Below are 26,953 nucleotides of genomic sequence, written 5' to 3'. Positions count from 1 at the left end.
GGACTGAGTCTTTGTTGTCTTGGAGTCAAGCTCTTTGTGGCGCTGATGGTTGGTGGAGGTCTAAATGGGCGGAGAGCACTGAAAGCAGTGAATTGAGTTGAAATTACAGAAAAAAGAAGGGCTGGGGCAATCGGATAACCGGATTCTGGGGAAAGGATGAAAAGACATTTGGAATAAGAAGTCTCTAGGATGAAGGACTTTCAGGCTGATAATGAATCAAGAATGTTTAGGTCACTTTACAGTGTTAATCGTAGGTGAAGATTTGCATTCCTTTTTGACACTGCTTTTGATGATCAATTTATGTTTCTTTTGGAGGAGGCTCTGTGCTTAAATGTGCTTAAATGGTCTTAAAGGTGGAAACCAGATGCCTGGTTTTATTTTGGTTACATTATATGCCAGAAAATGTATTAAGTAGGCACTGTGGATACACTAGTGGGCAAGTTATCCCCCTTCATGGAACTGAACATCTAGAAGGAAAGTCAGACAAGAAAATAAGTGATGGCAATCCATTCCTCCATGGTGATGGGTGCAGCTGTGATGGGACAAAGGCAGCTGTGGATGCTTTATCCAGTTTAAGGGGCTATGGAAAGGCTTTTCCAAAATTGTATTTAAACTGAGACCTGAATGATGGGTAGGAGTTAGCCCGCTCATGGGTAGGGGAGGAGAGAGATTGGAAAACAATATTCTGAGCATGTATAAAGGCCTAGAGTCAGTATGACACCTCCCTGAAGTGGCTTGGAGCAAGGGATGCCCTGAGTGGGCAGAAATGCCAGTTAGGAGAACCTGGTGAGTCTGAGTCAGCTGGTGCAGGCCCTGGGGGCCGTGCGGAGCCACTGAGGCCTGTTCTGCAGGGCAGTGACATGATCACTTTTGTGTTTTTACTTTTTTAAAAAACCTGTTTACTGCAGGGCTCTGGTGAGGAAAAACGAGGGAGAAAAGGCTTTAAGGAGTGAAGGGCACAGGTCACTCTGACAGCTGTGGGCTATTAATGCTCCGATTGTTCGTTGAGGTCATGTGCATGGCAGCAACAAGCATGGTGGATGAATGGAGTTTGCAAACCTTCTTTCAAGGTGAAAGAGGGATCAAACATTTCAAAAACTCACAGCACTTATCCAAGGGCTCTCGCCTGAGGATTGAGAAAGGCAGCCCCTCACCATCAGCAAGGGCCCAGGGACTCCCCACTGAAGGATCTCTGCACCATATCTCAGACTTCCAGCAGGGGCTTAGAAAAATTCCCACGGGCCTCCCACTTTATTTGGAGAACTAAATACAAGACAAATCACACGTGACCACAGACTGCCGGGCGGGCTCTCACCTGGCAGTGCGCAGTATTTTGTGGGCTAGGAAGAATCTGAGCTTAAACAAAGCAGAAATGGACAGTTTCTCCGATCCCATGGCTTAATTTATTGAACAGGGGAAATAAGCCTTGGGAGGAAGAAGGACCCATTCCTAACGATTTAACCATTAATAAAGCCCTACTATAAATGGAACTCAGGAGAGAAGGTAGCTTGTCAGAGGGCGAAGAAGTGGCCCCATTAGGCGAAATAGGTCAGGCAGGGAGAAAGTCGCCCTGTTCCTGCTAGTTACGTTGATCAGAGTGACAAGCCTTGTTGTTTTTTAACTGTTTGAAAAAGGATAGAGAATAAGAGGTTTCTTTCTGGTTGTTGTCCTTCTTAGAAGATGGCTGTTTCAAAGAGGATCCTGAAAAGAAAAGAACTGATAGTATTTATCACAGTTTTGAGTTTTGTGCCTAAAAACCTGTGTGTATGTGTTTTCAGAAACATAAGTTTTTACCGAAAAAAATTCTGTGCTTCTCCTAGGGAGTCCCTATGGCTGATCACTGTCTTTCACTTGGGATTAATGAAACAGCAACTCCTAAGGAGGGTGGCCTTTCCATTGATTTTTGGTGTTACTCTCTGCTTTTTTTCACCCTCGGAAATCAAGAGAGAACAGGAAAACTATCACAATAGGAGAACAAAGCGAGGAGAGGGAGTAGTATACAAGCTAAGATTTAACCCTCCAACCCTGACTTTTTAGTTTACTTCTGGATTTGCCCTCCTTAAGAGGTTCCACTTTCTTCTCCTTCCTTTTGGAGCACCTCCTCCCTCATGACTCAAGGAAGTGAAGAAAAACGTTTCCCAAGTGCTCAGAGTTTGCACTTTGCTTATATGTTGTCTGGTTTATAAAAGCTTCTGCTGTTAGAAACATCATGGAAACTGGCTTCACATTTGGAAATAATCTTTCTAATCTCTCCAAAGATAAACAACATTTGGTGTTTTAAATAAATACAAGAACTTGTGGATGGTGAGGATCAGTAAGGTTAAAAGAAAAGCAAATACTGAAATGTTAAGGCTATGTGACTTTGGGCAAACCTCACTTCTCCAGACCTCAGTTTTCTCATCTGTAAAAAAAGAAAAAGAAAAAAGAAGGAGGGGTAGGCTGCTGTGTAGGCATCCTCCCAGATGGCCCCCAGTGAGTCTTGCCACCTGGCATTCATACCCTTGTATAGACCTGTCCAACACCAAGTAAAGCTGACTTGTGTAATCAATAGCATATTACAGAAATGACAGAGTGTGACTTCCAAGACTGGGTCATAAAAACCAATGCAGTTTCAGCCTTGCTCTCTCTTGGATCACTGGCTCTGGGGGAAGCCACCTGTCATGTTGTGAGGGAACTCAAGCAGCCTAGTGGCACCAGGGCCTCCTGATAACAGTCATCACCAATCAGCTAGCTGATCACCTTTAAGATGAGTGCGCCAAATTAAAAGTGGAACTTCTAGTCTTAGTCAAGGGTTTAGATGACTGCAGTCCCAGCCAGTATCTTGACGGCAACCTCATGAGGGATGCCAGCCAGAGTCATGCAGCTCAGCCACTTCTGAATTCCTGACCCACAGAAACTCTGAGATAATATTATTGTTTTAAGCTGCTAGGTTTGGGGTAATTTGTTATACAGCAATATATAACTAATACGGTTGCCTTAAGCCAAGTCCAGCTCTTATATTTTATATGTCAATGAATAGGTGTTATTTCTGGGAATCCTGAAAAGTTGGCATTTCATTTATGTCAAAAACCAGATCCTAGCTGCAGGGTAGGACTGTATTGCTTCAGGCATTTCTAAAAAGATGAGTAGCCAGTCTCTAGAGACATGGCGTCCTGAGAACTCATGGATTCAACTTTGTGGAAGCAGGCCAACACCGCTGGCTGACCTTGAACCAAAGCTTACAGTGCGATAGTTCAGCACCCAGCAATTAGTCCTTAGCACAACGTACCAAAAACGTATCCCACTTATATTATGTCTACACCCAGACACTGAACTTGTTAAAAGAAACTTCAGTGGAATGGGGACTTACCGGGGCTCTGTTCTTAATGAGTCACTCCAAAGGGTGCAACTGGGATTATTTGGAGGGAACAACACCCCTAGCATTTTTTAGTGTGAGATGAATTGGGATAGGGGTTAAAAGTTGCTGATTTCATGGTTAAACTCAAGTGACTCTCCAGGGCGGGGGACATATCTGTAAAGCAGGGGGTATAGAGAGGACCTCTGCATGGGCCTGGACCTTGGTTAGACTAAGTGGCAGTGGTGGTGCCCTGACCTGTGAAAATATGTCTCTACGTATCTTGGGATAGACACACATCACGACACTAACAAGGCACAGCACACTCACTAGGGGGAACCAGCGTGTCTTCAGCCCCTTCTAAGCCCTTCTAAGCTATTTTTTGGACTCATGTGGCAGTCTGGATAACTTAGTATCTCTTCCCCATGTCCTGTCCCAAACAGAGGCTGTGGCTCACCACTGGATCACCCTCTGAATAAATGTACATATATGCTGCATGGCTTTCCAAGAGCGTGTGGCTTTTTTCCATAGTTAGAGACTTTCATCCCAGCCACCTTGACATTCAACCGAAGAAATACTTTTGCAAACAAGAAAGATTTCAGTTTGGTTTGTCCGTGGAGGATCTGAGAAACATTCTCTAACTCAGTCCTTCTGACCTGAGTTGCACATTAGACTCACCCAGAGGTCTTGTGAAACATACCCCTCCCTCAAGGAATTATGGGTCGGGGTGGGGCTTGGGCAAGTCCAGGTGATCCTGGTGTGCAGTCAGCACTGTGGATGGTCTAACTGTACCCAACAACTTGCTGCTGCCTGATTCCAGGACTAAGATAACTAGAATAAAAATAAGTGATACTCACCCAAAGCCCAAGGCTGGACAACTCAGGTGTTCAGAAACTGACTTCAGTTCTTACACCATAATATTTGAGAAAAGCTATACAACTGCCTATCAATCAGCCAGGTAGCTGGGATCCTGGTCCTGTCTTGTATTGGACTTGAAAGATGTTCAAATTTAGAATGTCTTCTGTGTTTTATTTCCACTACCTGGACATCCATAACAGTATGCTTGAATGAAGATGATCAAACCTGGCGTTTTGGTCTCTGCATATATTTGAAACTTGGAAAGGCCTTCCTTAGAAATATTTCTACAGAGATTGGCAAAGTGACTCCTCTTCTTTCTTCCCAACCGCTGCATCCAGAGGTCTCTGTATTATTTCTTACAATTGCATGTGAATCTAAAATTATCTCAATAAAAAGTTTAAAAAGAAAACCAGGTTGTGGGGTACATTTGGCCCCTGGGCCCTGGTTTGCCAACCCTTGGACTGTAGCAGTGTTAGAACTTAACAGTTACAGAAATTAATATTGTATCAGTGAGATTAAGTGACTGGTAGGTAAGTTGATGACACTAACATTCCTCATGCATTATTATTAGGATTGTCCCTCATAATTTACACAGTACATTTCACCCCCATGGAACTTTATCTGCCACATGGAGAATCAGTCTGGGGCAATGGTTCAGAGTCAGACAGCCTGGATTTGAATTCTGGCTGCCCCACCGTCTAGCTCTGCCACCTTGGGGAGGTCATGTAGCTTCTCTGTGCCTCAGTTTTCTCACCTGTAAAATGGAGCTCTTATGTATACTAACTCATTTAAGAATTACAAGGTAAAGTGCTTGGGACAGTGCCTGACCCTTGGAAGCACTATTATAAGCACTAATGATTGTTGCTTCATTGATGCATTATGTATCTGAATTTCAGCAAGAAAATTTGGCCTAGTTGCTCACTATACCTTTGGATACTAGCTGTAAAACCGTGGACCAGATAATGGGATAGTTAGGGGATTTGGAATGTCCAGACCTAAACAATCTAGACTGATGGCTCTAGGTCAGTGGTTCTAAAAGTGGGGCCCCTAAACCAGCAGCAACAGTCCATGGGAACTTGTCAGAAATGCATATTCTCGGGCCCACCCCAGACCTACTGAATCAGAAACTGGAGGTGAGGCCCAGCAATCTAAGTCTCAGGAAGCCCTCCAGATGATGCTGATGTATGAGAAAGTTTGAGAACCACTACTCTAGGCCAATCCAAAGAGTTTCCATTGCCACAGCCCACAGGATGCTGTCCTTGGTGCTGCCTTGTCCCCACTCTCCTCAAGACCTCAGTTAAATACAGGGACGAGCTTGCTTCTCAAATTAACAGATCAGAGGTGCAAAGCCAGCCTGGAGGGGTAACTACACTGTTGGATGCTGGAATGTGGACCTGAAATGATCTCGGTCGGTTGGAAGTGCCAGCCAAAATTCGCAAAGTTGTGATTTTTAATAGTGCTTTATTTTTACCTAACGCAAATTTCTAACTCAAGTTTCTTGGCATTTTAACTCCTACATGTTCAGTGAGGTTTTCAGCAGTGATGGTGGGTATCCAGGCACCACATTTCTGTTTAGCACCATGGCCAGGACTGTAGGATTGCAGCAGGTTGACCCTGAGTACAGGAGCGAAGCCCTGCCCATCACCTCTTGGCATTTCATAATTTGATCACCTAGTGAGAAAGGGTGCCCGCCAGGAGAAAACAGAGTCTGCAGTCAATTATGAAGGGATGGCAGTGAGATGGTGGGGAGGTTCGGGGTCATTCTAATGCAGCTGCATTTGCCATCTGTTCTGGTCTCTGAGCATTATCAGCTGTTTTGTCTTATCTGGGCCACGTGCTCTTCCCATGCACTGGGATTCCCTGCCAGCCAGGGGCTCTAAGAGCAGCTCGGTGGTGTAGCCTGCTCCTGGCTGTGGAAGCAGGTCTATAATTGGCCCATAATTGGATTGGATTTGGCTCAGACTGGCTCCCAGGTTGTCTCTCCCCTGACAGATAACCAGAAGTAAACTTCATGTATAATTCTGCAGGGAATCTGGGATGCCATTTCTTGGCTGTTGCTGACAATGGAGAGCTTTCCAGAAGAGTTGACCTTTAGGGTGATGATTTGGGGCTATCTTAGAGTGAAGTTTTCCCCAGGCCCATTGGTTTGCCACCTGGTCTTTCTGAAATTAAGACATTTCAACCAGATTTTCAAATTTCATGATCAAATGTGTGTGTGTGTATATAAATGATACAGTATGTTTTTTTAATTAGGCAGCAAGAAAACAGTAAATAGAAATGGAAATTGAGATAGCACCTTTCCTTTGAAATGTATGTATAGATCTAAGTGGGTAGCTTAATCCTAGCTCTCTTTCTCTGTCAGTGAAAGAAGTCCCTCTGGGTGTAAGCAGAGCCATTACCTGTCCTGGACCACAGCACAGTTTGTAACTAACCCCTCCTTGGCACCTGCTGCACACTGCATTGGTGGTCCTACTTTTCTGATTAAAAGGGATCACACTCATTTTCTACAGATGGACTTGACTAGACTTAATAATTAGTCTTAGAACAAACTTCCTCTTGAGGGACATGACGATACATCCCACAATCTTCCACCCTGGGTGAAGCTGGAAGTCACATAAGAATGAACTGCAAATTCGATTCCTGCCCTACCTGTCTCATAGAACTGTTGTGAGCCTTGAAAGAGAATGAACACAGAAGTATGGTGGAATTCTTAAAAAAGGGCAAGGGCTTGTTAATATTATTACTACAAGTAGGTTCTAGTTAAAAGATGGGATTTAAAACTTGCCATAAAACTCTAAATAAGCCTCTGCTTCCTCATTGCCAAGTTCATGGCTTCCCCTAAGGTGGTCATTTCACAGTCTCCAAGCTGCCATGTTATGCGGCACCTGTATTTATTACTGACTGCCTACCTGTTTCACTCTTATTACAAAGTAGACATGACTTAATTGTCAAATTAAGTAACATCAGAAAGAGGGAGAAAACGCTCCTGGAGAATAATAAGATGGGGAGGTTGGATGTGAATGGGGATAAGCCAGGACAGGATGTCATGGAGCAGACACAAAGGCACTTCTGGATGTTTAGATCGACATGGATCTTGTTTTAGTTTCTGGACCAGACTTCAATAGTACACAGTCTGTGTACAAAAGATTACTAAAAAGATGAGATGCCTCTTTTTTTTGGCCATCAGGCCCGTTCAAAATGCTCAGTAAAATGGTGTCTGAAATGCATTGTTTTACTTTTCCTTGATAGTAAGAGAATGGCAGCTTGACTCTTTAAATATTTCTTTAACTGATTCTCTTCAGAGAAAGATCAGAAATTGCAAACTGGACATATTTGGTAGTTAAAAGTGGCTGGGGAGGGGGTAGAGATCCCTTGAAGTCTCCAAAATCAAATGAAAGTGCTGAAGTGAAATGCTTGTCATTTTGCTGGCTTTGGAAATAGGAGCTGCTGCAGGTTTTGAAAAATGGGGCTGCAGTGCCTCCTCCCGGAGAAAGATGGTACCTGCAGATTAGAAATCATCTCAGGAATACTTCAAGGAGGGGTCCTCCCAGGTACTTACAAGGGTCTCAGCGAGCTCAGATTAGTCACAAACAATTAATGAGTTTTCTTTTTCAGTGAGCTTTTTCATACTCCTTGGGGAAATATGCAGAGCCACTCTTCCGAGAGTATTTCATTTAAAAACCAACCAACCAACACTTGGCCTTGGAAGAAAGGGGCTGAGAGCAGAGGGCATGAGCAAGTTGTGGGGACAACAAAGGGAAGGACATTTTCTGGATGCCACTTTGTGCCAGGTACCCCATCTGAGTCAACCCACTGTCTTTATGGTTGCCTCTGAAGATCGGGATTATCATTTCTGTTTATAGACGTGGCTCAGAATGGTCAGGAACTTGCCCAAGGTCACAGACTTACTACGTGACATAGCCGGAAGTAGAGCGCAAGTCTGTCCGACTACATCCAGCGCGTCCAGTGCTCAGTGTCTTAAATTAAGTTGGTAACATGCTATCGTTAGTAATAATAATAGCTCCCACTGCACTGGGGACTTTGTACACACCATGTATGTGAACTCAGTGTTTCTCACCCTTGACACTCCTGACATTTCTTGTGGGGGGCTGTCCTGCACGTTGTGTCATGTTTGGTGGCATCCCTGGCCTCTACCCACTAGATGCCAATAGTACCCACCCTGCGTTGTGACAACCAAAAATGTCTCCAAACATTGCTCAATGTCCCTTAGGACGGGGAGCGAAATTGCCCCCGTGAGGTAGGCATTTCTCTCATTTTTCAGAAAAAGAAACGGAGTGCTAAGCCAAATCACAGACCAAGAGAATAACAAAACCAGGGCATGAACCTACGCCTGCATCACCTCTAAAGTGTGTGCTCTTCAACCTTCTTTCAGTAGAATATTTGTTTTGCAACACCCTGTCTAGAATCTCTGTCACTTGTATTCAAAGGCCATGACATGTTTCTTCCTTCCTGCTGCAGCTGTTATGTGCTAAGGTCCCCTCTCACATTCACACCCAACTAGACTGGGAGTCCCTCGGGGGACATTGTCTTGTATTGCCTACCGTTAGTGTGATAGTGCCTGGCATGGAGTAGGTGCCCAGATGTTCACTTACTAAAGGAGTGAATTCATTCCAGTACTTTAACCCTTTCTGTTCAACCTCAGTTCATGCTGTTAACTTGTTTTATGGAGAAAAAGGTTAATTCGGCCAAAGTAAATTCCAGGTAGCCCAAGTACAAAATGATTAGGAAATTAAAATTGAGTCTGAATAAATGGATGTTTGAACACTCAGAATTTAATAACCCCGTTTGGTAAGTTTTCAGGAACTGCTGCTTCTGGAACTAAAGAGCGGCCATGGTTCCTATCATTTGTATCTAAAATTGGGCGTCAGGCAAGAGCTAGGCAGAAAAATGTGTATGACGTGCTAAGGATTCGGCTGCGCGTGTGACACGTCACGGAAGGAAGTGTCACTGTCCTTTCTAGAAGGCATCCTGTGACTTCTGGGTGGTAAGACAGGCTTGGTTTCTGCTGTTTTTCCAGCAGTCAAGATGAATGGTTCTGAGCAGTCTTTGTGCCACCCGCCTGGTCAAAAACGACTCCAGTCTGTCCGCTGCTTAAAAGAAATTGTCCCTCAGTGAGAAGCCAATTGACTGTCCCTGCCTGGGATTAAAGCAGCCACCAACCACCTCGCCATCTGCGTAAAGCCCTAAACCGGAGGGTGTGGAATGATCAGTTCCCGGGCAGGGAGCCGTGGCGAGGGAGTACAAGTTAAATGTGCAAGTCTCGATTTCCCCCTCGTGACTCTTTCTCCTTCTCAAATGCCACAACGTGCGGGGGGAGTTAAAACGAGCAGCGTTGTCACGATGCAGCCAAGCCTGATTAGACAGCCTGGAATTGACTTCCCCAGTTTTCTACGTGGGCTGCGCACAGCATGAGAAGGCATGAAAGAAAAGGCTTCATGGGTAGGAGACGGCTGCCTCTTGATGACACAGAGACGCCTGCCAAGCCCTCGCTCAGCCCAGGAGCAAAGCAGGGCTTTGCAGAGGCCTGGCCTTCCTCTGCTGCAGTTTTGTCAGCACTGGGCCAGGGCCACGGCATCCCAGGCGCAGCCACCACTGCTGCTGTTCCATCCCCTCTCCTTCCTCTTCCCCTCCTTTCCTTCCTTTCCTTCGCTGCCTTGGCCTTTCTCTCAGTGTCTCTCTCATGCTTTCTCTGATATTTACAGACGTTAATGAACCCTCTGTTTTTCCAAGACCCTTAAAGAGAGCAAATTATTTGTGCTTCCAGGCAATATTCTGCCCATTCACCTGACCCTGGCTAGACTCCCTGATGTGTATTTGAATCCCCAAAGCTGACAACCTCGGCGCCTGGTGCATGCTTTATGCTCACTAAATACTTGTTGAATGACTGACTGAATGAATGCATGAATTGGATAATTGAATGAGCAAACGAATGAACACGTAAATAAACCAACATGTCAGAGTTGTGGTGTCACCTCTTTGTGGAGGTGACAGTTTCTGCAGCCTCTTTAAGCCTTTGTTTGTTTTTACTGTGACCTAACGCAGTGATATATTGGAAAAGCTCAGAAGACTACAGTTAAATAACATTTTTAAAGAATGCAGTGGGTGCTAGTGATTAAAAGGACTGGCTGTGGAGTGCGACAGATGACAGTTGGCATCTCACCTCTGTGACTTAAAAGCTGGATGACTTTGGTCAAGTTACACAAACTCTCTCAGCCTTCTTTTCCCCATAAATGAAATGGGCATCACAGTATATACTCCATGCAGTCAGCATGAGGAGTTAATGAAATAATGTATGTTAAGTGCAAGACACAGTGTCAGTTATATCACGAACATGTAACAAATGCTAACAATGACAATAAAAATGATGACATTAGGGGCTTCCCTGGTGGCACAGTGGTTGAGAGTCCGCCTGCCGATGCAGGGGACACGGGTTCGTGCCCTGGTCTGGGAGGATCCCACATGCCGCAGAGCGGCTGGGCCCGTGAGCCATGGCCACTGAGCCTGCGCGTCCGGAGCCTGGGCTCCACAACGGGAGAGGCCACAACAGTAAGAGGCCCACATAATGCAAAAAAAAAAAAAAAAAAAAGATGACATTGATGTTAGTGCTGATGATTACTAATACTGTATGTTTAACATTCGTATTTTTAAAAACTTGATGAGAGACTTCCCTGGTGGTGCAGTGGTTAAGAATCCGCCTGCCAACGCAGGGAACACGGGTTCAAGCCCTGGTCCAGGAAGATGCCACATGCCACGGAGCAGCTAAGCCCGTGCACCACAACTACTGATCCTGCATTCTAGAGCCCGTGAGCCACAACTACTGAGCCCGTGTGCCACAACTACTGAAGCCCCTGTGCCTAGATCCCGTGCTCCACAGCAAAGAGAAGCCACCGCAATGAGCAGCCCGTGCACTGCAACGAAGAGTAGCCTCGACTCACCGCAACTAGAGAAAGCCCGCCCACAGCAACAAAGACCCAACGCAGCCATAAATAAATAAATAAATAAATAATTAAATAAATAAAAGACTTGATGAGCTGCTGAGATAACCTACTGCTTTCTGATACTTTTGCGGTGAAAAAATAACCTACCAAAAATAGTTGCGTTTAAGGCCTAATATGTACCGTATACCATAAATATATTTAGTTTACCAGTTGACAAGAGAATCATATTTAAGAGTAGCTGATTCCTAAGTCTCTGATTAATGTGAAGAGATTATAAATATTAGGCAGTTAATTACTATTCTCTGTTTATTAATATTTTGATTTCTGTAAAATGCAGTGCATTGATTGCTTGGAAAGGAACGTTTGCAAGTTGGTCCTGACATCAACTTTTCAAGTTGATCAATCAGCGTTACTTAGCCTCAGCACAACTAACATTTAGGACTGGGTAATTCTTTGTTGTGGGGGGTGGGGGCTGTCCTGGGCATCGTGGGACATTGACCAGCATCCCTGACATCTCCCCACTAGGTGACAGTGGCAGTCCATACTTCCCTCAAGTTGTGACAACTCAAACTGTATCTAGACATGGCCCTCTGCCCCCAGAACCACTGGGTTAGGGTAATGAGTTCCATTGCATTGGGAGCAGGGCAAGCGCCAGTGGTAACTGCCCTTTAGCCCGTGGAAATCTACATGCCAGAGTACAAGGTTTTACAAAATTTGGTCCTGAGTCACCTCTGCCTTCTAGAGAGCTGGCCGGAGCAGATGTGCTTCTCTGGGCTCAGATCTATTCTCACCAATTTCACATCCCTACTGAGAATTCACACACTAGGCCCTCCAGATCTCTGTTTTAATAGAAACCATCCAGGTAGCTTCTGTGTGTTTGTGTGTGTTTGTGTGTGTTTGCTGAGAGGCTCTTAAAGCAACTGCCATGATCAGCTCAAAGGCTCCTCACGTTCGCCCTCAAGAGTACTTTACACCCACACAGGCTGTAACCAGGGCCTAGAACAGTAGCTTTGCCAGGCAGGTTAACAAATGAATAAAACCTTGATGCAGTTCAGAACCACTGCAAAACTCATCTTTATCCTAACCAAGTGGGGAGCAGGGAAAAAAAGAGCATCACAAATCAAAAGAAATGTGGCTTCACTAGAGAGTGAAAAATCTCAGCATAAAACCATTTCCTTCAAACAAAATGAATAGAGCTTCTGTAATTGGGTCAAAGCAGGGAACATTCCAAAATTGAGGACAAAAAATTTGCAGCAAACCACAGAGAAGACATTTGGAGAAGTTGTTGGGTAAGTTTAGTTCTGTGTAAAACAATAAATCAGTCCTCTGTCTTCTGGCAGAGGGAAAAGGTTATGAAATCATAAGTCAAAGACTATGAAAAATAAATCACTTAATTCTGAAAGCTACAAAGCAGCATAAAAAATTCTTATGATAGAGAAAGACAAATACTATACGATCTCACTTATATGTAGAATCTAAAATGCACACACAGAGTCATAGAAAAGGAGATCAGATATATGGTTACAGAGGCAGAGCAGGGGAGGGGGAATTGGAGGAAGGTGGTCAAAAGGTACAAACTTCCAGTTACAAGGCAAAGAAGTACTGGGGATGTAACATACAACACAACACAGTGGCTATAGCTAACGCTGCTGTGTGGTATACAGGAAAGTTAAGAGAGTAGATCCTAAGAGTTCTCATCACAAGGAGAAAAATGTTTTTCTTTTTTCTCCTTTCTTTTCTTTTTATTGTATCTGTATGAGATGATGAATGCTAGCTGAACCTATTTCTATAATCATTTCACAGTATATGTAAATCAAACCATCCAGCTGTATGCCTTAAGCTTAGGCAGTGATGTATGTCAATTATTTCTCAGTAAAACTGGAAAAATATTCTTATGAGAAAATGTGAAGTGGAAAAAGCAAGATTCAAAACCATACATGTGCTATGAATGATGCTCTGTAGGAAAAAAGTAAAAGGAGAACCAGTTCCCATTTATGTGTAGTTATTCTGTACCAGGTGCTATGCCTAGATGTATTTTTAAAAATACCTCTCCCTAATCCTTCACATCTCCCTAATCCTAAACCCTATGAGGGAGACACCATTTTCTGCTTTTTATGAAACGAAATAGAGACATAGAGCTCAAAGTTGCAAAGGTAGAAGGTAATGAGACCAAGTCTTCACGACCTAAAGCCCCATATTGTTAGCAACTTAGTTGTATTGCATTCCATATGTAAACCCAAGGGGAAAACTGGAAAGGAAGATATCAACTTGAGTATTATGATAAATGGTGATCTTACAGGTGATTACATTTTATTTCCCAGCTTCTATTATGTTGTTACAGTGTTTATATAAATAGGTTGTTTTAGCTTATTACATTTTACCATTTAAAAGGGCTGATATTTCCATTCATGCATCAGTTTAATCATTTGCCATTTATGTAGATATGGGTTAAGCTTACTCTAAGATGATAAAAGGCCTGGTTCCCAAATATGGAGCTGCTAATATTGATTTGATTGGTTGGTTATTGATTTGATTGGTTGGTTATTGATTTGAGATCTTTGTTCTTTTTTAATATAGGCATTTACAACTATTAGTTTCCCTCTAAGCACTGCTTTTGCTGCATGCCACAGTTTAGTATCTTGTATTTTCATTTTCATTTGTCTCAAAGTATTTTCTAATTTCCCTTGTGATTTCTTCTTTGACTGATTGGTTGTTTTTTTTTAAAGAAATTTTGCCTTTTTTAAAAAAAAATTTATTTATTTATTTATGGCTGTGTTGGCTCTTCATTTCTGTGCGAGGCTTTCTCCAGTTGCGGCAAGTGGGGGCCACTCCTCATCGCGGTGCGCAGGCCTCTCACTATCGTGGCCTCTCTTGTTGCAGAGCACAGGCTCCAGACGTGCAGGCTCAGTAATTATGGCTCACGGGGCTAGTTGCTCCACGGTATGTGGGATCTTCCCAGACCAGGGCTCGAACCCGTGTCCCCTGCATTGGCAGGCAGATTCTCAACCACTGCGCCACCAGGGAAGCCCGACTGATTGGTTGTTTACGAGTGTTGTTTAAGTTTCACAACGTGTGAATTTCCCAAACTTCTTTCTGTTCTTGACTTCTAATTTCATTCTATTGTACTCTGAGAACATACTTGCCATGATTTCAATCCTTTTAAATTTATTGAGACTTGTTTTGTGGCCTAACATGAAATAAGTCCTGGACAATGTGCCATATGTGCACTTGAGAAGAATGTGTACTCTGATATTGTTGGGTGGAGTGTTCCGCTGATGTCAGTTATATCCAGTTGGTTTATAGTGTTATTCAAGTCTTCTATTTCTGCTATAGACTGAATGTCTATGTCCCCCCACCCCAAATTCATATGTTGAAACTTAATCCACAGTGTGATGGTATTAGGAGGTGGGGCCTTTGGGAGGTGAAAGGTCATGAGGGTGCAGCCCTCGTGAATGGAATTAGTTCCTTATAAAAGAAACCCCAGAGAGCTTCCTTGCCCCTTCTGCTGTGTGAGAACACAGGGAGAAGATGGCCATCTATGAACCAGGAAGCAAGTTCTCACCAGACACCAAATCTGCTGGTGCCTTGATCTTGGACTTCCCACTCTCTAGAGCTGTGAGAAATGAATTTCTGTTGTTCATAAACCACCCAGTCTATGGTATTCTTTTACACTGGCCCAAAGAGACTGAGACAGTTTCCTTGTTGATCTTCTGTCTAGTTGCTCTATCCATTATTGAAAGTGGAGTATTGAAGTTGCCTGCTATTATTGCTCAATTGTCTATTTCTCCCTCCAATTCTGTTAGTTTTTGTTTCATGTATTTTGGGGGTCTGTTGTTAGGTGCTAAACACACTTCATCAAGGGTCTGAGTACATCAATTTGCCCTTCTGCTAACACTGTCAAAATTAGCCTTTGAATCAGCAAGAACAATCGTGATGCGTAATGTTTAACATTTAAGAGTAATGAACACCTTATGTTCTCCTCGATCAGAGATGGCATCTTTCTCGATGACTGGTTGGTAAATATGTCTTATCTGGACATAGACATTCTTTGAAAAATAAATCCAAAGAATTCTTGAAAATTAAATGATTTTCTTCTGGATTTACATATTTTTCTCCCCTTTTGAGGAAAATGAGCCAACCTTGACATTTTCCCTAATTATTCAGTTTCCCAGAGGAATAAAGTTATAATCAATGAATTAAAGTCAAATTTCTGAGCCCTTTACTGATCGCAGTCAACAATGTTACCGTCAGTCCTTGACAGAAAAGCTAGTCTTGCTTTTAAGTAGTAATCTCCCTGAGAATGCAAGGACTTGGAAAGTCTACAAGAACACATTTCTAGGGGACACCAGGCTTGCTGTGGTCAGGGTACCAGTAATAAGGCATGTGTGCTCAAGATGTATCAGATGTGCCCTAGCCTCTAAGAAGCTATATGCTGGCATCATGAAGAAGATTTAAAAAGCAAATGAATACATCACTTTGGTAAGGACTGTGACAGCATAAACAGAAGATGCCAGAGTTGGGGCAAAGTGCTGGATGGAGAAGGCATGCCTCCCACAACAGGGCATTATAATGGTTCTTTTCCAAACTACAAAATCTAGAATCAAGGCTGGTTGACCAGTGTGGGGTATGGGATAGAGACTAACTTGAGACCATGGCGCAGCGTATGGGTGTACAGGAGTTACAGATCATTCCAATTCACTCTCACTTATTGCACTATAGCAGTGTTTCTCAAAGTATGGTCCAATGCCCACTGGGTGACTTCGAAAGACTTCCTGATTCCAAAATGCGAGTGCTTTACTCAGATCTTACAACAAAATGGAGATTCATTCCATAGACTTTCAGTTATATACATGGCCAAAAGCTACTAAGTGAGTTATTAAGAATCACTACAATTTTGCATTTTTCTAAAACCCTGGTTTAGTACATAATCATCAAGTCTGGCTGTTGCACAACACATGGCCATGCTGCAATGTCCAACACAGAGAGGAGTAATTCCTGCCACTTCAGAAGGACAATTTCTTTCTAGTGCTTCATCACTCCCAGGGCTTTCAGTTGCTGCTATCTTTGTGTTCATTAACGTAATTGTAGAATTCTTCTTAGGGTTTATCTTTGTTAATCATTCTTCTAATAACTGCTGCATTGCTGCTACTTTGATACTTATTTTTTTCCTCTCTAATTCTTTGTTATCACTGAGTTCTTTTACTGCTGGAAAAAGAGAAGAGATGATGTAGGCAGGTTGTGGAATCTTGCTTTGCTCTGCTCCAAAAGTTTAAGAAGTATTGCCCTAGAGGAACTGTTTGGTCTCAGCAGGGTGGCCCAATAATGATGCTCTGGACATTCCCTAAATCCAGAGGTTATCTCTGAGCCTCTGTTTAAACCATTCCATTCCCACCACCTCCTTGAAATTGTCCCTGATGCCAAATCATTGTGAGTTCCCCCTCTCGTAAGTCATAACCTTGCTTTGCTCTACTGCCTACTTGTTAGTGGGTCATAAACAAGCATGGGGTATCTTGAATCACTGAGCTGCTATCTAGTTCTTGAATTGTTACCTATCTTTTGAAGTATTTTATTTTTATCTTTCCATCAAGACCTAAGTATCCTGAGAGCAGGGACCAAGTCTGACATCTATATATCTTATAGCACGGAATGAAGAAAATGCCTACGGTACAGAAGCTAGTTACAAAGGTTTGTTACTGGGCACCTGTGGTCTGATCTGGGCGTTGAGAGTGGACACAGAATCTATTGGACACCCGCCCTTAGCAGTCCTCCAGGTTCCCCAGACCCCTGTCCGTGAAGTCTGAGGTGGCATCCCCTGCAGCTACAAGCAAACAAGCTGACAGTGGCTTTTGACGGTGGACATGGGGCGGGGGATTCCTGATCATGCAGCAAACAAGCAGGCATGCGAGTGTGGGAGGGTTCTTGGTTTTCAGACATTGCTGCTGGTCCTGTCTCTTATCTGGCTCCTGGGCTTGCTTAAATCACCATTTGGCCACCGTAAACCACAGCCAGGAGAATCCTGAGAGGTACGGGGCTGAACACCTGCCTTTCCCTGCCCCAGCCTGTTCCAGCGTGGAATAGGGCCCCATTTGGGATTCTCCCGTGTCTCTTGGTCTTGACTTGGTATGTGCTGCCTCTGTGTGGCCTGCTTCTGGTTCCTGATGAGGTCCAGGCCCTAACTCCTTTGCCACAAGCCGTGATTACTGATCTCTAACTGGCTAGTCATTGGCCTTTCTGATTCTTGTCCTATAGTATTTTTTATCTATTTTCATGAACAATTCTAGCCATGACACAGGGCATGAAAAGAATCTGAAACCCCACTTAAAAGGAAGTGCTGATCTTAGCTAGAAGGAGGTGCTGCTCTGTCTTATGTCTAAAATATTGTAATAGTTATATCCTAGACTTTGAGCCTTTAGTCTTGTGGTTTTCATAGTTTGGTACTATGGACTTATTCACTCAGTCTTCAAACAACGACCTGTTTGATTAAATCATTGAACAATACATGGTGAGGGCAGGTGATGAAGTGGTGGTCCAAAAGGAGAAAGTCAAATCCAGCCAGTGAGGGGCAAAATGACAGCTGGTCCAGGGTATTTACTGTTTATGATTCCGCTGAATCAATCAACGTTAAGAAATGTTCTCCCTCTGTGACCATAAACCATGACCACAGAAGTCTCAAAATCTGACAGATTTGCAGGAGAAGAATTGATGAGTCAAAAACAAACCAGCTCACTACCTCTCCTACAAGAAATAAAGATCACTCCTTGGGTCAAAACAATGACTGTCCTCATCGGGAACTTAGATCAATTACCTGGACAACTTAGGTTTTCACATTCCTGTAGAATAAGGACAAATAGGCCTCTCCGAGTGGTTTTGCATTATTAGAATTTGTTCAGGAGAGAAGAATCATTAAAGTCTTCTGTGAGAAAATGAAGTAACAAAAAATGTTTTCTGGATACTCTAGTACCTTTTTGCTATTTTATGGAGTTGGTATTGTTCCCCATTACTGTAACCATAGATACAAGGCTACGGAATCAGCCTCGCTGCTGAATAACACCACAAGATTCTCTCTGAACTTATTTTATTTTATTTTTTTATTTTTTTGGCCACTCTGCACGGCATGAGGTATCTTAGTTCCCCAACCAGGGATCAAACTCGCACCCCCTGCAGTGGAAGCGTGGAGTCTTAAGCATTGGACCACCAGGGAAGTCCATCCCCTCTCTGAACTAATTTTAAAACAGCATTCCTTTGGATCTTCCAAACAAAATTCTTCTGAAACTGGAACTGGGGTTAAATTTAGGTTGACAAGGATTTAATAAAAGCAAAACCCTTTAAAATTTGCATTAAAAATTCATGTATCAGGACTTCCCTGGTGGCTCAGTGGTTAACAATCTGCCTGCCAATGCAGGGGACATGGGTTCGATCCCTGCTCCAGGAAGATCCCACATGCCATGGAGCAACTAAGCCCGTGCACCACAACTACTGAGCCTGCGCTCTAGAGCCTGCGAGCCACAACTACTGAGCCCTCGTGCCAGAACTATTGAAGCCCGCACGCCTAGAGCCCCATGCTCCACAACAAGAGAAGCCACTGCAATGAGAAGCCCGCGCACCGCAACAAAGAGCAGCCCCCGCTCACCACAACGGGAGACAGCCCATGCGCAGCAACGAAGACCCAACACAGCCAAAAATAAATTAATTTTTTTAAAAAATCACATGTCTAATTGAACAGCCTTGGTTGGGTGATGATAATAAATATTCCCAAAAGTTCATTTCACTTCTGCGGGCTTTCTCACAAGAAAGTTCTGTAGCTTTGTCCCAAGCATATTAGAATATTTCATCTCAGCTTGGCAACACAAGCAGGACTGATATAATGATAGTCATCAGTTTGCTTCATTCTGTCATAATTAATACCAAGTGTGTGTGGCCATGCTTCAGGTCAGTTCCTGCTCACGTCACTCTGTCGCCATCCAGGTTCCTGGGATTCACGCTATGGTCATAGAATCCACCGTGTTTTATTCTTACTCCTTTTTTCGTTCATGTAACTGTGCTGAAAACACTAGATACTGTCCTGTTCTTTTAACTCAAACTGGCTCCTACACTATGAAGAAATCTTTTCGGCAGAACTTACTTGCAAATGTCTTAGTAAGTCAGCATAAGCGTGACTCCATCACGAGTGGGATTGTCTCACAGAACATCTGTTCTTCATTATGTTTACAGAAGACACTGTAGGGCCCCATTGCTGTGCTTGCCTTTGCCATCTACGTGGTCAGAAGATGTCACCCTAATACCCACAGGGAGTGTATCATGAAACTTAACAAACAATAGGTAGAATGCTCCTCACACCGTATCTGTCACATGATAAGTAATCAGTATATGTATCTAGTGTTCAGTACACAGCAGATACTCAATAAATATTGGTTTAATAAATGAATGACTGGATGAATGAACAAATGAATGGACAATCAGCCAGATAAATACCTGTTTTATGTTGCCAATATAGATTCCTCTCCTCTAGACTTAAACTTCTGCTTAAGAAATGGAATAAACTGTGCGTGGTGGCCTTCAGTAATGTTGGGTAAAGCTCCCAGGGTCTCATAGGAGAAAGAGCCATGACTTGGGCCAATTCCACAAGCCCACTACTGACAGAAATCCCACACCAGTCTGCAGGCATCAGGTCTGCAGTGAAGGGTGGGGCTGAGCCCTCACCAGGGGATCATTACTGAACAGAGCCAATGAAAATAAAGTCACAGGCCCTGCTTGCAGTGCCTCTAAGGGTGGCAGGTACAATTTTTTTGTTTGTTTTGTTTTGTTTAACATCTTTATTGGGTTATAATTGCTTTACAATGGTGTGTTAGTTTCTGCTTTATAGCAAAGTGAATCAGTTATACATATACATATGTTCCCATATCTCTTCCCTCTTGCGTCTCCCTCCCTCCCACCCTCCCTATCCCACCCGTCCAGGCGGTCACAAAGCACCAAGCCTACCTGTGCCATGCGGCTGCTTCCCACTAGCTATCTACCTTACGTTTGGTAGTGTATATATGTCCATGCCTCTCTCTCGCCCTGTCACAGCTCACCCTTCCCCCTCTCCATATCCTCAGGTCCGTTCTCCAGTAGGTCTGTGTCTTTATTCCTGTCTTCCCCTAGGTTCTTCATGACATTTCTTTTTCTTAAATTCCATATATATGTGTTAGCATACGGTATTTGTTTTTCTCTTTCTGACTTACTTCACTCTGTATGACAGACTCTAGGTCTATCCACCTCATTACAAATAGCTCAGTTTCGTTTCTTTTTATGGCTGAGTAATATTCCATTGTATATATGTGCCACATCTTCTTTATCCATTCATCCGATGATGGACACTTAGGTTGTTTCCATCTCCGGGCTATTGTAAATAGAGCTGCAGTGAACATTTTGGTGCATGACTCTTTTTGAATTTTGGTTTTCTCAGGGTATATGCCCAGAAGTGGGATTGCTGGGTCATATGGTAGTTCTATTTGTAGTCTTTTAAGGAACCTCCATACTGTTCTCCATAGTGACTGTATCAATTCACATTCCCACCAGCAGTGCAAGAGCGTTCCCTTTTCTCCACACCCTCTCCAGCATTTATCGTTTCTAGATTTTTTGATGATGGCCATTCTGACTGGTGTGAGATGATATCTCATGGTAGTTTTGATTTGCATTTCTCTAATGATTAATGATGTTGAGCATTCTTTCGTGTGTTTGTTGACAATCTGTAAATCTTCTTTGGAGAAATGTCTATTTAGGTCTTCTGCCCATTTTTGGATTGGGTTGTTTGGGTTTTTGTTATTGAGCTGCATAAGCTGCTTGTAAATTTTGGAGATTAATCCTTTGTCAGTTGCTTCATTTGCAAATATTTTCTCCCATTCTGAGGGGTGTCTTTTGGTCTTGTTCATGGTTTCCTTTGCTGTGCAAAAGCTTTTAAGTTTCATTAGGTCCCATGTGTTTATTTTTGTTTTTATTTCCATTTCTCTAGGAGGTGGGTCAAAAAGGATCTTGCTGTGATTTATGTCATAGAGTGTTCTGCCTATGTTTTCCTCTAAGAGTTTGATAGTTTCTGGCCTTACATTTAGGTCTTTAATCCATTTTGAGCTTATTTTTGTGTATGGTGTTAGGGAGTGATCTAATCTCATACTTTTACATGTACCTGTCCAGTTTTAAGGGTGGCAGGTACAATTTTGAGCCTACCTTTCCCTCCTCTATTTACAGAGTCATTACCAGGCCCTCTTGGTCTGCCTTACCCACACCTGGGCTACCACCAGACCTCCTCAGCTCCTTGCCCCTCTGATTCTCCAGCTCAGAAGTAGCTCATCGCTGTTTGGGGCATCTGGGTAGGGAAACTGAGGCATGCAATGATGGAGGGCTCCCTGTACCTGAAGATCAAAAGCTCCTCAAGGACCCCCTCCCAAGCATCTTTCCTCTCCCAACCCCACCCCCACCCTTCCCCAATCAAGAAGGTAACCAGCAAGGGGATGGCAGGCAAACATCCTCAATGGCCCTCTGACTGGTTTGGGAGTAAGATAGGCTTAAAAGCTTGGCTTTACATACCAGAAAAACTTTGCGCCGGAAATACTGGTCTAACTTGAAGGTCCTGATCCTTAGCAAACACTTCTGGAATTCCAGACTCGTTCGGTGCAAGGCTTCCATAAACCATTTTTATAGTGGTCTTTTTGAGACAAAGAAAAGAGTTTTTCACTCACCTTTTTTCTTCCAACTACTGTTCAGCTTTGGGGACATACTTCAGTTCACTTTTAATATTCTGGATCTCTGATAGGTTGACCGCAGGTCCTGGAAGTTTCTTAGCTCCTGGAATTGACTTCTTCTCCTCATCCAAAGTGGGAGGAGCACCCTGAAGAGAAAAAAAGGAGAAAGATTTAGCTCACCGAAAAAGACATTTGGTCTCTCTAGGTCATAGACATGAAGCAGAAAACAATTAAAGCAAAAATAGTGTCAGAGAGTAATTCTAGCAGAGTGACTTTTTCTTGTGCTGTTGGGTTACCCTCAGAGTTTCAAGATCTCCTGAAGTTTATAGAAGAATAAAGTTGGAAGAAGAAAACAAGTAATTTCCGCATCACTTAGAAAACACAAGAGTACTGTTCAGTGTCTGATAGCTAATAAAAATTACCACTAGTTAAAAGGATTTGTGTTGTGTTTCCAAGAGAAGCATCTTACAAGATCAAATTTAATTTGGTATCATAATATCATAAGACGCCTGAAAGTCACAGGTTTGTAGACTGTTAGTGCACGGCTATCTCTAACAATGACTTGGTCCAGGAGTTTTCCGTTCTTTTGTTTGGGGTGCAGTGGCTGCCAGCCTTTATTACAGTGACATTTCTGGGAAGCAGAAACAAACTGAAACTGACATCAGCAAAACCTTTTTGAATATGGGTGGGGTAGGATGGAGTGGCAGAGGAGGCCCAGCTCTCCCCTCCTGCTTTGGAAAGCATTTTACGTTTCCTATTGTTTTATGTTTTTCTGTTGTTGTGGCTTTAGGGCGGGACCATATCCTATACATTTTTCTGTGGGTCCTCCAATGCCTGGTGCAGAAGTGCACAGGCACACTTGTTGATGGTTGTTTAGCTGATTAAGCCTGAGAATGTGCCATAGTGACAAATCTATGCCTCTATGTACATACACCAAACACATATTAACAGTGGCTGTAAAACAGTAAGATCCGTTGCTGTGTGTAGCTCCTAGAACTCCAATTCATTACTGCAGACAGTTGCTGGTTAGCTCATTCCTCCTATTTACTAGCAGTGGGGGGCATATTCCCCAGGGCCCTGGAACGAAGGTGTTGGAGGAACATTTGATCTCTGTGGCAGCCACAGGAGCACGCCTCTCGGATCAGTTTCCTGCAGGGAGGATAATTGAATGATAGGCCCAGCTGCTTCACCCTGAAACCCGCCCATCACCATGCTGAGGTCACACTTCCCACGGCTGCTCGTGACCAATGAATGAGTGTCATAGGATCCTAAGGCGGGCCCGTTCCTGGGAGACCTGGGACTCCCCTGGGAGGGACTTGGGCTCGAGAATTTTCCTTAGAACAGCACTGTTGTCTAAGATGCTTCCGCCCAACCCTCTGTCCCACTCTCCTTCACCTGCATCACGGTCTGAGGACCCTCTCGTTTTTCCTTACAAGTGTTTTCCCCAATAAATGTTTTGCCCATCGAATCCCACCTTTGGATCTGCTTCTTGGAGGACCCAAATTAACAGGCCCCCTATGAGACTGGCAGAGCTCCACCTGCTGGGCCAGCAACTGAGTGAACCAATACAGTTCTGGGAAAAAGAATAAGAAACTGCACGTTTTTCTCAGGTGCAAGCCCTGTGCCCATATGTGTTGCCGGCCTAACTAGGCAGCCCTGTAACTTGGGTATTAAAGCCAATGCCATGCTTTAGCCCCCATCTGGCTCCTATATCTAGTTCTCAAATTGTCTAAACCCTAAAGGGAAAGGGCAGAAAATGTTCAAGCTTCCCAAACTTTAACAAATTATTTGGTAGATGTTTCCTTTACAGAAACGTTTTTAAATTGCTTATTTGAGGGGCTCATGGTTTTTCCTGTAGTCATTTTCTTTGAATCTGACCCAGTGCTGATGAAATAGCTAACATGTCACCCACACGAAATGATACAGTAGTTCGATGTAGACTGTACCTGTTGTAAATATCTGTTGTATATGTCTGGAAAATGTTTCCCCGGGTCAATGTATAGAGCCATAGGCTCAGCTTCCTTGCATCATGCACGCACATTCATCATTTATAAATGCAGATTTAGAAGCAATAGTTAAAACTGTTAAACATCCACTTGGAGGACATGGTATTCCAAAATGTTCTTTGTTGGGCTTTTGGAAAGAAATTTTAAACAAGGCTATAAAGTGCTCTTTAAAAAAAATTATATATATATATATATATATATACGTAGTGGTGAAATGAAAAATGTTTCCTTGCTTATAAATGTTCCCATGGTTGTTAGGTGGGTAGATCTTAATAAAGAAGTATGAAGGAGAAAAATGTTTCCAGTTCCTTCTATTAAGTTCCTGGGTGAGTCATAATCACTATCTTTCTAATATCAAAATGTGCTATACTGGCACAATTAACACAGAAAACCAGCGTGTGCAGTTATGTGTCTGTGTGCAAAGATTTACTGTGCAAACATACACAGTTAAAGGATGAAAATACTTAATATTAGGCACTTTCCTTTAAATTTATTAAAACCTCAATGCACTGTGTTTTTTATTTATCAAGGTAAAACTTTTAACACTTGATTTGGTAAGGTCACATATAATGGAAAATTATAAGTGGGTATATTTAAGAACTAGGTTTTAAGATATTGACTCAGGAGGGGGTTAGTGGTGGTGCATATTCTTAACTGAATCTTCTCTCATCTTCTAAAAAAGAATGCGAATCAGATTCCATTTTTTTCTGTGAATTTGTTATCATAAGAATTATAATACATTAAGGCATGAACAGGCAGGGGCCAGATGGTTCCATTTGGCTAAGTATGCTCTCTTTTCTTTTGTAAGTAGATATTTGAATTGAGAAGGGATATGGAAGACATTCTTTGGTTTTAGATAAAGAAAGCTTGAGAGAAGGCTTATCAGCCCCGCGCCATTCCCAGTTTCAGAAATGGCTATTGTCAAAGGGAAATGCCCCCCTTGGGGGGTGACAGAGTATTTGTAAAATTTGGCAAAATGGTGAACCATTTCCCAGCTATCTCACCTTCATCTCCCTCTTTACTACCAGATGCCCTATTTCGTTTTCCCCTAAACTCTCTTCTGTACGACACAACAGCCTGATGTGCTTATACACACAGTGTATTATGCTCATACACTGGAGACTTAATAATAACAGCAAACACACTGCTAGCTCTTCTAAGTTACACCTACTAACTCATTTAATCCTCACATCAATTCTCAATCCGTGGGACTTCCCTGGTGGTGCAGTGGTTAAGAATCCGCCTGCCAGTGCAGGGGACACGGGTTTGATCCCTGCCCCGGGAAGATCCCACGTGCTGTGGAGCAACTAAGCCCGTGCACCACAACTACTGAGCCTGCGCTCTAGAGCCTGCGAGCCACAACTACTGAGCCCACGCGCCACAACTACTGAAGCCCGCGCACCTAGAGCCTGTGCTCTGCAACAAGAGAAGCCACCACAATGAGAAGCCCACGCACGGCAACAAAGAGTAACCCCCGCTCACCGCAACTAGAGAAAGCCCGTGCACAGCAATGAAGACCCAACACAGCCAAGAAATAATTAATTAACTAATTAATTAATTACTTAAAAAAATTCTCAATCTGCTACCATTATTATCCCTATTTTACAGTTGAGGGAACTGAGGCACAAGGTGAGGGGGGGGGGGTTAAGAAACTTGCCCACGGCCTCACAGCTAGGAAGTAGCAAGACTAGAATTAAATAGTGTATTTGCATCATGTGAAGGGATCAGGTGGAGAGGGAAATAATTAACAGAAAATCCCAATGTGCTGTTTTGTGGCTTAATAATGATGTAATTGAGAGATTTGGGAGGCAGAGCAGGGGCTTGTCAATACGCTTCAAATCACTTTAATCAAGCAGCTGCCTTGTCTTATGCAGAGCAAGGGCTTACAGAGACCATAGGTGGGCGGGAGACTCAGCCAGTGCTCACAGGCCTTGTCAGATGGCCTGTCCTGGCTTCCTGCTAGGGTCCACCTTCTTCACGTCTGAGATGGTGGCGGGTTTGAGATGGGGGAGCTCCTGGCTGTGATAGAGGTGGCCTGTTCTGTTCAGGAGTGGTTTGTTATGCCCTCGACTTTAGACAGTGATTATCTTAATGGTAAGCTAAGCAATGAATCCCAAATCTAAGAAAGTAAGCAATTCTGAAGTTTTAAACTGGATAGTAATAGAAAAGCGGGGCTCTACTGGTTATTTGAATTCAGATTCCATTTTCCCATTCAAATTATGCAACCAAAGGTGGCTGGGGCCTCGTAGCCAAACCAAGCTGCCTAACTGCTCCCCTTGCAATATTGCTTCCATGAGAAACTTACTCCAAGGTCCAGCCCAGAACTTGAGTCATTAGATCCCACCTCTCCATAAGACCCCACAAGTCCTGAGAGTCCCTTTCAGCTCTCACAATAAGGGAATACCACCCCTCGCCACCCTCCCGACCGGTGAGCCCCACAAGAAAGGTGTAGCTCAATTCAAGAAACACTTCTGGGGTCTCTGGATCTCTGTGGACACCTCGCTCCCTCCATCCTGAGAAGAATGTTGGTTGACCATTTGTTTATGTGGTTGGTCATAAAGTAAGTTTTCAAAACCCAGGCTGTATCAGTTCTTAGTTATTTTAGAATGTGCCGGAACCATCAGGCTGGGGACAAGGCAAGAGTACGAGCAGGGTGCTTTCCCAAGCTCCTAACTGGGGCACTTGTGTGGAGGAAAGTACCAGTTGTAGAGAAGAAGCGAGGGCCATCTCTACCACAGAGGAAGATGGATGCAAGCCTCCAAACCAATAGTCACATCAGTCAATTTAGTGTGAAAAGAGAGTCAAGCTACCTTCCAACTGATTGCCAGACCCAGTGACACACAGCTTAGGAGGAAGCACAGGAAGAAAACCTAATTACAGATGAATGGAGATGTAGAAAGAATGCCTTTCTGCCTTCCCTTCTACCTCCCTGTGCTTTTTTCTTACAACATGTGAAATAATAGGCCCAGGAGTCCTTCATAAAAATTGGATAATTCGATCAATCGATGAACAGTCATTTATTGAATACATGACTCTTTCCTCACAGCAACCCTCTGAGGAACGGACAGAATCGTATTT

General features: G+C 43.4%; 1 protein-coding gene across 1 annotated transcript in view; it reads right to left on the bottom strand.

Annotated features, from left to right (window-relative positions):
* SMPX (small muscle protein X-linked) overlaps positions 1 to 26,953 on the bottom strand; it is a 54,396-nt gene that overhangs the window by 10,414 nt on the left and 17,029 nt on the right. Inside the window, exon 4 of the mRNA XM_030843793.3 lies at positions 21,867 to 22,015. Coding sequence (XP_030699653.1) covers positions 21,881 to 22,015 — 135 coding nt within the window. The 3' untranslated portion in view covers positions 21,867 to 21,880. The remainder of the gene's footprint in view (positions 1 to 21,866; positions 22,016 to 26,953) is intronic.

The sequence above is a fragment of the Globicephala melas genome, chromosome X (genome assembly GCF_963455315.2).
Source record: "Globicephala melas chromosome X, mGloMel1.2, whole genome shotgun sequence".
Lineage (NCBI taxonomy): Eukaryota > Metazoa > Chordata > Mammalia > Artiodactyla > Delphinidae > Globicephala > Globicephala melas.
This window is presented reverse-complemented; position numbering and strand designations above follow the sequence as displayed.